The sequence below is a fragment of the Folsomia candida genome, unplaced genomic scaffold (assembly GCF_002217175.1).
Source record: "Folsomia candida strain VU population unplaced genomic scaffold, ASM221717v1 Fcan01_Sc001, whole genome shotgun sequence".
Classification (NCBI taxonomy): domain Eukaryota; kingdom Metazoa; phylum Arthropoda; class Collembola; order Entomobryomorpha; family Isotomidae; genus Folsomia; species Folsomia candida.
Window position 1 is genome coordinate 19,457,330 of NW_019091193.1, and position 10,743 is coordinate 19,468,072.

The window sequence follows — 10,743 nt, forward strand, 5'->3', positions numbered from 1 at the left end:
TTGATCAATCCATGACCTGGTAATTCATTATCTGAAATAATTTGGTTTCGATTTAAAATAGCAATTAGTGTGTTTAGCACTTCATTTTCCTACATATGTAGTTTTTATACTTTTAGGTATGCATGAAATCCTATTATTTGCTCACGTGACATTTATGTACATTACATTTTTTAACAATTTTAATTATCTTTGGACAACAATTAAATGAACAGTAATAAGATCATAAAATATACTGATTGTCAGTCCTGGCTATAACTCAACAATGTACGTCATACATAAACTTGACTATTGCATTGATGCATGCATTCGGTGGTAGCGAAGTTGTATGCATAGCAGCATTATTAAGTATTACAGTACAATTTGGTATAATTTACCTACATCTTGCATTTATTCATATAAGTAAAGGCTTTATAATTAACGAGCTGCTTCCTTTCTTTTAATATGGTTGCAATAGCAGTGATCTCAAATATTTTTAAAGTAAACATTAAAGGATATTTCACATAGCAGTTAATCATTTATTATTGCATGCATATGATGCGATTGCAGAATTCCTATTCTCTTTTTAAAATGCAAAATATTCGGATAATCCTCCTAGGTAAGTATAAAGCAAAAGTGGAGGTAAAACTTGGCTTCAAATTCGTACCTGCATAGATACAACATTGATTTGTAAAAAAATATTTTGACCTATTGTTAGACTGGGTACGTGATATTTATAAAACGAACCCAATTTTCATTCTGCATATCTTTCCAATGTTTCCATCCATTTTTTTGAACGTGACACCAAAACGATGAATTTGATCCCATGCAGACATACTCAACCACCGACAATGTCAGTTTATATATTTGCCATTTATATTTATCCATTGGCCCTGTCAAAACTTCTTTTCAACTTGCACAAGTTATAATTTAAGTAGTGTTATATAAACACTAAGTTATTGGTTTTGTTAAGGGTATCGCATCACGGCCAAATCATATCAGTTTATTTGACATGAAAAAGCCGAAATGGATCGAGTTTCTTCATCAATGGAACATGATTGAATCACATAAAAAGCCTATAATCGATTTCGCATCGAATTGTTGCCAGTGGGCGTTTATAACATTCCATACTGTTCTATTTAAAATAGAATTGATTACAAAATGCTTCAAGTTTCTCAGTTACTGAATTTCAATAAAATATGCTAACGTTCCTCCCATGCAGCGACATGTGGGTCTAGAACCAGAGGAAAAAAATGGGAGTATAAACTACACCATTCCTTAGTCGACGTCGACCGGAATCCGGTGCTTTTATTATCGCCCCAGCTTTTTTGTGCCTTCAATATTGTAACCGAATCTCGACAGTTTTTTCACACGTAGCAAACACACCTACAAGTATTTACTTGAATATTTTAAAAAAAGTATTAATTTCTTTCCAACTAATTAAATCCAAATACAAACCGGTCCCATTTACACTCTTTCTTGTGACAATCATTGCAAGTGTTAGGCATAATAATCAAGGTGATTTGACTAGATTGTTATAATAGGCACAAACTAATGTGCTCATGTCCACAACTAATAATAAAGTAATTTGCAGAATGGTTGAAGATTGTGCTGAACCTGTCGCAAGCAAGCTTTTCGATGAGAATAATAAGGATAAGTGCGGACACGTGGATGATGCAAAATGGATTTTTCAATCGTTGAACTTGAAAAAATATCAGTCATTCTCATCGAATACCAAGAATCGCTACAGGAGCCAAAGTATAATTTTCCTATACAATTTCTTACTGACATTCCTCATTCTTGTGTTTCAAAGGAGTGCTTGTGATGCCGCGGATGTCACAGGTTAAATTTTATTACGATTACAAGTAAATATGTAAGTACTCTGCAGAAGTAGCTAAACTATTGGGCCTGTGTACAAAAATTTACATGAAAAGCATGTAAGTCTCACTAAATCCTTTGTTTGACTTGCACCAGGCTTTCATATTTAAAAATATACGTACATATGTAGTTATACGTTGATGCAATCACATGTCATCCTTTTTTTAAACCCTTAGCCAAATAAGCATATCACGAAATGGTACCACTTTTTGCCCAAATTATAATTATGTCAGAAGGGGAGAAGCAGATCTGATAATGCAGAAACAATCGCTGGTTCTTACATCACTGCAGGCCCATGTTTTGCTCCACGTTTCATGAAATGCAGTTTTGGAAGTGACGAAACAAAATAAGCAGCTTAAATTTGTTCCAGATACAACCCGATTGCGAAAGGACTTGCTGAATGGTTACGACAAAAACGCTCGACCGGCTCAAAATCATAACAATGTTACCAATGTCAAGTTTAACATTTACCTGAAAGGATTTGATTTTGTAAGATATGGTTTTATTGAGCTTCAACCTTGAACTCGTTATTACACTTGCACTTCCTTGTCTAATGAATACCAGCTTCGTCATTCTTGCCAAATGATGTGCAACTATTTGAGTTATAGGTTTGCATGCACATAATTCTTTCTCTTTTTCTTAACGTAGTAAAATATATAAATACGATATTGCAGTACTATCCATTTTTAATCGAAAAAACTCGCAGTCTATAATTTTAGCCAATTGACTAAACTAAGCTTATCTTGGAATCTGACAAATTTCGATACTTTTTTTCTAGTTTCGATGCAATTTTCGATAATGCACATACACATATTTAATGCGATTTTTAATTTGTATTACTTAATTCCTAGCAGTTATGCTGTAATTTAGAACTGTTGAATAGAATATCCCAGTTACAATATGAATTATAATGCTTGTTTCTATTACTTATTATTAGAACGAACAACGATCAACCTTCACATTATATGCCTGGTCAGTTTTGGTGAGTAACTTTTGCATGGTCAGACAGACTTAAATTCGCAAGTTTTTGCCATTTTTGTGATTTTAAACTAATTTCTCTGCAGACATGGAAAGACGAGCATATAAAATGGGACCCTAAATTATATGGGAATTTAAGTCGTCTTCATTTCGCTGCCCACGAATTATGGCTTCCTGATTTATCCGTCTTCAACAAGTAAGCTTGCATTTACTGAAGCGTATTTTTTGTATCCCACTAAAATGATTTTCATTGAATACTAAATCATATTATTCAGTCATTAATATTTTTTATCCAGTCAAATGGATCAAATTTCATTCATTCAGAATACGCCCATCCATGTAACATTCTGCTTCATTCATAACAAGTATTTATTAACAATGCACATTGGCACGAGTATGTACATATTTTGTGTTCAATCCAATTTAACAGTTATGCATTCATCCATCAAATATACAAATCAACATATTTGATAAGTGTGATTGTGCTACTGGGCTTGTTTTTACTTACCATTGGATCTTAAAATTTCTTTATGTAAACGAACGCATAACAATGAATGAATGATTCTAGTGACTGGATAGATAACACGATTAGCAAACACAATTATTAAGTATTCCCTGATTTGGAATATGAGTTACAAAAAAACATTTCAGCGTACGTATGTTACTCGGTTCCACGTTTTTCATATATTTATGTATTTAATAAGACCAACTCCTATTCTTATTTGGTTAGCTTATGTAAATGTGAATGCAACTAATATTTTGCACGTGTCGTTTTACTTGTTTTTTCTGTGTTGCATAAAATACAAAATGCGAAGTAATTAAAAGGTTGGCTTTTCTTGTGAGTAGTTTGGACAAGAGCGAGATTGATCACTTCGGGAACACGAGGATTATAGCGTATAGCACATCGACACTTGTCTGGGTCCCACCAACCAAATTTCAAGTCGGATGCACAAACGACCTTCGAAATTGGCCGTACGACACTAATTTATGCCAAACTACGAGCATCTTTAAAAATGTTTAAAACTTTCTGATGAACTAATTTTTAGGGTGGACTATGCAACATGTTTCGTTGTTATTGGAAGTTGGGCCCACGATGGTTCCATGCTGAATCTTAGACTGCCTGTGAATCAGACTTTGGTACTTATGAAAGCTTTGACTGCACACTTCTTTGTTCAATTTTGAAACTTTTGGCTTTTAATAGATGGACACATCCGATTTGCTGAAAAATAGGGAATGGAAATTGATTGGTAACGGAATGACGAAGAGAGATCATTATTTTGAGTAAGCATATTCCAGACATACACAGAACAGTATAAGTTATAACCCTTGTCTTACGGTCAAAACTTTCGACGCATTCTTTCTTAGATGCTGCCCAGGAGTCCCGTTTCCAGACATTTTATTGACATTTGTTCTTGCGCGAGAAAGTGCGACACACAAAGCCGCCATTGTTGTTCCAGGTTTAGGTATTTAACATACATTTATTAGATGCTGTTTTAATTTTCTCAATTGCAAGAGTTAAACGAATTGTCACTTTGGGTCTCTTCATACTAACGACATGTTTTATTCTTGTTTTGGTCACATTTTTAGCAATCGCGATGGGATGTTTGATCGCATTTTGGATGCGACCCAGTGCTACGGAAAGAATTGTCCTTTTGCTTGCGTGTGTCATTAACAACACGATGTATCTCAGCTACATCTACAGATCACTTCCTAACAATGGGGACAATGTTCCACTAGTTTGTAAGCTTTTTTTGCCTTTTCCCTTCACCACCAATAATGACATACTGATTAAATTATTTACTTTTCGTGTATAACAGCATTTTTCATTCATAAAAATTGCATTCGTAATCTCTGGGCTGTTGACACGAAGTTGATAATAATGAGGCGGTCACACGACTTCTAGTCCTAAAGCATCTTTCTAACTAGGATGTCCACTAGTGGACTTTGTAATTAATTATAATTAATTGATGTGTTATTGCTATAAATCTATAGTGCTCTTCTATCGAGACTCTCTTATGATGGTGTCTGTCGCATTGATTTGGACGGTCTGCCTCCGCTACTTGGCCGCATCGAGACGAACGTCGCCAGTACCACTTCCTGGTTTTATTCAGACCTTCCTATCCAGCATTCCGGCCAAGATATTGTGCTTGGATCCTCGACCAACCCAAAGTTCGTCGCATGAAAACAGCAACAATGATGCGAGAGGAGCTGGCGGTGGGGAGTCCGGAGGAACGACGGATACTGGAAAATTGGTAGCAACCACAAATCCATATCAAGAAGACTGGGCCTGGCTGGCACATCTTTTCGACAGGGTGGCTTTCCTCCTCTACTTTGTGCTCTACATTTGTTTTTATCTGGCTTTATTGTAAATCTATAGATATACAATTGTGCTTATGTGTGGGTTAGAAACTGTAAACCAGCGTAGGGGAACAAACCTAAGGAAATTTCAAATCTAAATCAGATGCGTCATTATTATAAATGATTTTTGTAGTTTTTGCAGCGTGATATACATAACATGAAGCCCAAAATGTCCAAACAATGATGACGTCATGTTTATTGATTTACAACAATACTATAATTGCTTTGATTATTTTACAATATTTATAATATTATTGAATCAATTGTGGTGCGAAATTGTAAACCTTTTACCATTAAATGTTAAAAAATTGTAAACTCTCATTATCTATCACATACATCGTTGCAATTAATAAATAAGTTGCTATTATTAGTACATACACAAGATGCTCATGCTTTACAAGGGAACAACAACATTTCTACCTTCCATTGTCTTATCTACATATTGACCAATATATAATTACTAATAATAAATATAAAGTCATCACGTACTCGTTGAGAGAATATCATAGTAAGAATTCACTTAAATAGCCACATTTGGGGTGGGGGTGCTTGCAGCATCTTTCAAAATACTCTTCGGAGTTACAGGTGTTCCATAATTGGAGCGAGCTGGAGTTGTGGGGGAGGGTGTCTGAACCAATTCCAAACTAAATTTCACCCTTTTGGAAGGAGTATCTAAACCAGGAGATTTTGGTGCTAGTGGTAAATTGACACCTGTTGAATTTAATAAAATATCGTTGGGCGAGGACTTCATTTCTCCATGAATGAGAGCTTGAATGGAAGAGCTCTCGTTATTTTCAACGGCTAAAACTCTAGAATCCAGACACGGGAGGAAGTTCATCAAACTTTTACTAGAACATGGAACAGGAGATCCATCAGCAATTTTATTCTCATCTTGTTTGTCAGTCCCATCAGTCCCATTGCTGTCAAGTTCGAGATCGTTCACGGACAAGGATTGTGACAAGTCCACAGAATCTCGGATTCTTGCTGCCATCAATTTAGCGCCGGATCTTTCCCATGCTCGTGCTTTTAACGACTCGTTGCCACTGGAGTAGAAAGACACAGAGTCAATCCGACGACTTCCTAAAGAACGAGACGTGGTTGTAACAGTTCGGGTTGCTGAAATGTAAGCATTTAATAGCATCACTAAATCATATGCAGAAATAGAAATTGTCTCCTTTATGTAAGGAGCTGTGTAAACACTATTAGATACCTGACTTGGCAACTTCTGGAGACTCACGCACCACAGATTTTATAGAGTTTGGTTTCCGCTCTGGCGCAGCAACAGAATGCGATTTGGGTGTGAATGGACTCTCAGGGCAAAGCATGCTTTCATCTACAATCATTAACAAATAAGTGACAATTGTTGAGAATTGAAAATAATATTTAGCAATTAAGGAGTTACTTGGAGAGTTTGACATTGTACCAAAAAGGTTAGTGGGATGTTCCTCATCATCCTCAGGATCCATTATGAGTCGTCGACGGCTACTGCGACCCTTTCCTTTCGCTGCCCTCGCCCTAGCTGCAGCGAAAAACGGAGAGGGACGACCCGGTGAACGTGGAGAACATGAAGTATGTTTCGACATTGGCGACTTAAATAGAGAAGGCGACCGTGAAAACGAAGAAGTATTGCTGGTTGCCAGATTTAACAACATTTTCATGTCTTTTGGATCTCGACTTGCTTGTACATCAAACAGGTTCCTCCGCACTTTTTTTGGTTTTGGACTTCTTGTCGTAGGTCTCAAAGAGCCTAAGATTGAATGAGATATATACATAAGTATACATTAGTAAGATATAAAAAAAAGTATACACGTGCCGCATTGTTTCATCTATAATAATACATAAATAAGCCTTTAACCTGATTGGGTTGACTGACTTTGAGATTTTTGAAAATTTTTTGGTTTAGCAGGTAGTTTTGCAATGGGTAACATGAGTGCCCGTTTAGGGTTATTCGCGTGGAAACTAGCGCTTCGAAGAGAAGTTCTAAAATTTAACACAATTAATTAATCCGTATAATAAGTACTCCTACTATCAGGTATTAAATTACATAAAAAATTTGCGACGAATCAGATTAATTACCTTATAGAATGCTGACTTTGATTCATATGTTGAGAATGTGATTGCTGACTGAATGAGGTATCGTTTGGATGCTGCGATGTTGAATCATCAGGTCCACACATTGAAGAACTGAATGAAGAAACGCTGACGTCATCTCGGCAACCAGATCCACCAGATCTGGGGGAATCGAAAGAGGTATTCAACATATTTGACTGTCGAATGTTCAACGCCGATGTGATTTCGCGCAGGAGGCGACCATGAGTGGGTCGATATCTAGAAAGTTCAAATAAATAATTCACTAAAGTGATACTAAAAAATAAATACGAAAGTGATGATAATGGAAAAAATAGACCACATACAATGGTACGAGCACATCATTTACGAATTTTTCAATTGGAGGATTGTTCCTATACACTCGGACCAAACCCAAAATTTTTGACACGTCCTCAATAAACTGCTCTTCAAGTGTTGCCATATTTTTCGTAGGCACTGTCCAAACCATCTCAAAATTGATAAATACTTGAAGGAAACATTTTCGAAATACAGCGTCTTCATTGTCCGTATGCATGTGCCTGATAACTTCCAAATTCAACTCGGTATATGGTACAAATAGAATTTTTTCCATAAGGTCCCTCAAGTCTCTAACTTTGAGTTCCACAAGTTTGGCACCAACTGTGGTAACGACAACTTGAGCGAGCGAGGGTAGACAACAATCTTCTTCTCCAATCACCATTTCCACACACCATTTCACTTTCACGGCCAAATCCTCAATTGGATCCTCATCACGAGCATTGACTCGCTGCTGTTGCATCAGCATTTGAAAGCGATTTTTATAAGAACTTAAAATCCTCTCATTTTCTTGCCAAAAGTTAATTTTGGGACTGAAACTAGTGTCTTCATCAGGCACAGCTTTCTGTTTGGATTTGGTAGTGGATAATTTCTTCTTCAGTCCCTCATCAACCATGGCATGACCTCGAGTTCGGAGGAACGTCGACGAATCATTGTGTTCGACGATTCTAGACGTGTACGAAGTTGTAGACGTAGGATCGGAATATCGATGCTGTTTGGCTGAAGCGATGGCGCTATTGTTAGTCATGTGACGGTAGTGTCTAATTGGAGGTGCCATGATTTCTTGTTGCTCCGTTCGTTCTCTTCGAATTCTTTTTTGTGGTTGAGTAATTTTCGGTGACCTGTATTTCGTAACAACAGGATGCTTCAAGCGTTTCTGATTGAAACTTGAGCTTGGGCCTCTAATGTCTTTATTAATGGGCCTTCGTAATGGTTGATGTTTCTCTTTCTCAACAGCTGCCTTTCCCATACACCAATTTTCAATGTCAAGTGGAGAATAACCTTCTTCTGATTCCATGTCTTCTTCAAATTCGTATTTGCGTTTTTTCGGAATTTGGTCATGAAGGAGGGGTACTGACATCCTATTGTTAGTTCGACTACTCAACTGATCCCTTTCATCAGAAAATCTTCGAACATTACTAACTCTTGTATGTTCGATCCAGCGACGATCATCAGCGTTAGTTGGTATTCTATGTTGGATTAGCATATCAGGAAAACTGCGTCTGAGATGATTAGCTAGAGCATAGGATGGAGTAGGAATTCGTATTCCATGAGACCGAGTCACCGAGTCGCCATCCGCATCGTCTGCTGTAACAGGAGAAACCCTATTGACCACACTTCCATTCATACTACCTTGTAGTTTTCGAATGGTCTTTTGAGCCTCATCCTGTAGCGTCCTTGTTCTTGAAATATTCAAACCATCTGAAGCAGAGTGATGTGTGTTTTCAGCAATCAAGAGTTTGAGTAAATCAGCGTAGGACGGCATTCCTATCGGAACTCCTCGACTAATTTCTGTAAATTGTGCAACTGTTCCCCCAAGGAAGGTGGCGATTTTGACCATGGGTTTAGAATTTTCGGAATCCTGGAAGTTTGCTCCGCTGACGTCACCAGATTGAAATGCTGGTTCAAGATCCAAAAAATGCAATTGTATTTGATGTTCCTTCATCTTCCTACAGAAAGCTTTCGGGAGAAGTTCATTCATAATGCTTTTTGAGCCGGCCGCAGGGGTCCAGTTGGGGACGAAATGCTGAACCTCTATCTCGCCTTTTGGGACTCGAAACATGGCGTGAATTACGTTACGATTTTCACTTCCTATTAGCAAAATACTACCCTTTAGATTATATATATAATGTAGTATTAATTTATTACGATTATTTAATGAATCATTATTTTATAAAAGAAAAAAATTCTAACCAGTTCTTCCATCAAGGCCAGAACTTGGCTCAGGCCAAGGCAAGTCCCCCAAAACACTTTTCAGTGAAGTAGACAAGAACTGAATCTGATTGATGTCTGGATTTGACTTTTTTGCTGACTGTGACCCCATATCGAGGAAGCTTTCAAGTTGTTTCTCGAATGCCTCAATAGATTCCATTCCAAGGGGTTGGAAAGATCTCCCAGTCTTGGAGTTGATTTCGTAGGAAGAATTGTACAACTTGATGGACCAGAAGACTTGAGAAAAGTCGAATGTTTCAGTATGGTATTGCAGCGCCTCCTTAGCCAAAAGTGTAAGAACCGTATCCTTTATAGACTTGATCATCCCATATTTGTACGGAATGGCAGAAGACTTATTGAATTCTCTCCCAGGAGTGGTGGGGACCTGATCGTCATCGTCATCCACTCTTCCGTCGTGTTCAGTCTCAATATCATTGTTTTCGTACCTTGGGGACTCGCGAGGAATGGAGTTGACATCTAAGATTATGACAATGTAGTGTTTCTTCTTCATTTCGACCTGCGCGTTGTATTGTGGTTTCTGTTTTGATTATTTTGTGGCAGTGGCAGATCTAGTGGGATAGAAAACCACCACTTAAAACCACCACGCAATATAATTATCAAACACAATTAACTAACCGATCTATTATAGCACATTGTGATTTTACATACTTACCTTCTTTCTTTGATATGAACAACAATCACTCCAATCCGCAAGTGAAATAAACAAAAGAAGTGAAGTCGTTTTCAGTCTTATCTTTAGTCTGCAGTTAACTACCAGAGCACCAAACTGTATGGCGTCGACCACCTGTAATGCGCAAAGATAAAAAAATGAAACCATTTACGAGCAAACAAGTAGGCAGCCCAGTCACTACTAATAACACTGGGCATTTAAATTTCAACTAAAAACTTTTACCCTTCGCATTTGCCTTCTCGTGTCTTTATATGCTAAAGAATACCCATTACCTGCAATCTGACACAGGCGTTTTACCAAATTTACAATTATTTTTCTTCAATAATTAATTTCCGAACTATGGATGTCAAAAAACAACTTGGATGAGCTGCAGGCAAGCAGGCAGGCAGCAGTGGCATGAAAACGCGGGATGTTCCCCATCCCGGGTAGATCCCATCTTCCCATCATGCTTTGGGGCATTTCCAAATCGTGGAGACAAAGAGAAGTGCTGCCATTCTGCATGAAAATACATTCTCAGGAATAAAGAG

The 10,743-nt window shown here is 37.4% G+C and overlaps 2 protein-coding genes across 4 annotated transcripts; one reads left to right on the forward strand and one right to left on the reverse strand.

The window, feature by feature from the left end:
* The first annotated feature begins 1,238 nt into the window (after positions 1–1,238).
* LOC110858028 (acetylcholine receptor subunit alpha-type acr-16) lies at positions 1,239–5,565 on the forward strand. The gene is made up of 11 exons (XM_022106666.2): positions 1,239–1,494; positions 1,571–1,818; positions 2,225–2,343; positions 2,792–2,836; positions 2,919–3,028; positions 3,679–3,804; positions 3,879–3,969; positions 4,034–4,113; positions 4,198–4,295; positions 4,420–4,572; positions 4,825–5,565. The coding sequence occupies exons 2-11, from the start codon at positions 1,572–1,574 to the stop codon at positions 5,199–5,201; spliced, it is 1,446 nt and encodes a 481-aa protein (XP_021962358.1). The 5' UTR covers positions 1,239–1,494; position 1,571; the 3' UTR covers positions 5,202–5,565.
* Positions 5,415–10,626, reverse strand: LOC110858009. Of its 3 annotated transcripts, none has more exons than XM_035854786.1 (9): positions 10,489–10,626; positions 10,199–10,330; positions 9,508–10,094; positions 7,605–9,405; positions 7,267–7,518; positions 7,046–7,170; positions 6,614–6,937; positions 6,401–6,523; positions 5,415–6,306 (listed from the first exon to the last, which is right to left on the reverse strand). In XM_035854786.1, exons 3-9 carry the CDS (start codon positions 10,034–10,036, stop codon positions 5,711–5,713), a joined length of 3,750 nt encoding a protein of 1,249 aa, XP_035710679.1. In that variant the 5' UTR covers positions 10,037–10,094; positions 10,199–10,330; positions 10,489–10,626; the 3' UTR covers positions 5,415–5,710. The 3 variants fall into 3 exon arrangements, with proteins under 3 accessions (XP_035710679.1, XP_021962339.1, XP_021962330.1); XM_022106647.2 differs by having other exon boundaries at positions 6,593–6,937; XM_022106638.2 differs by having other exon boundaries at positions 6,593–6,937; positions 10,439–10,604.
* Positions 10,627–10,743: the final 117 nt, after the last annotated feature.

Bases quoted from the DNA above. Each gene is read 5' to 3' on its own strand.
- LOC110858028 (XM_022106666.2), top strand. From the start codon at position 1,572: ATGGTTGAAGATTGTGCTGAACCTGTCGCAAGCAAGCTTTTCGATGAG. The intron at 1,819-2,224 runs GTTAAATTTTAT...AATTTGTTCCAG, and splicing joins TGATGCCGCGGATGTCACAG to ATACAACCCGATTGCGAAAG. The intron at 3,970-4,033 runs GTACTTATGAAA...GGCTTTTAATAG, and splicing joins TGCCTGTGAATCAGACTTTG to ATGGACACATCCGATTTGCT.
- LOC110858009 (XM_022106647.2), bottom strand. From the start codon at position 10,036: ATGAAGAAGAAACACTACATTGTCATAATCTTAGATGTCAACTCCATT. The intron at 6,938-7,045 runs GTTAAAGGCTTA...ATTCAATCTTAG, and splicing joins AAGTCAGTCAACCCAATCAG to GCTCTTTGAGACCTACGACA. The intron at 6,524-6,592 runs GTAACTCCTTAA...TAATGATTGTAG, and splicing joins TACAATGTCAAACTCTCCAA to ATGAAAGCATGCTTTGCCCT.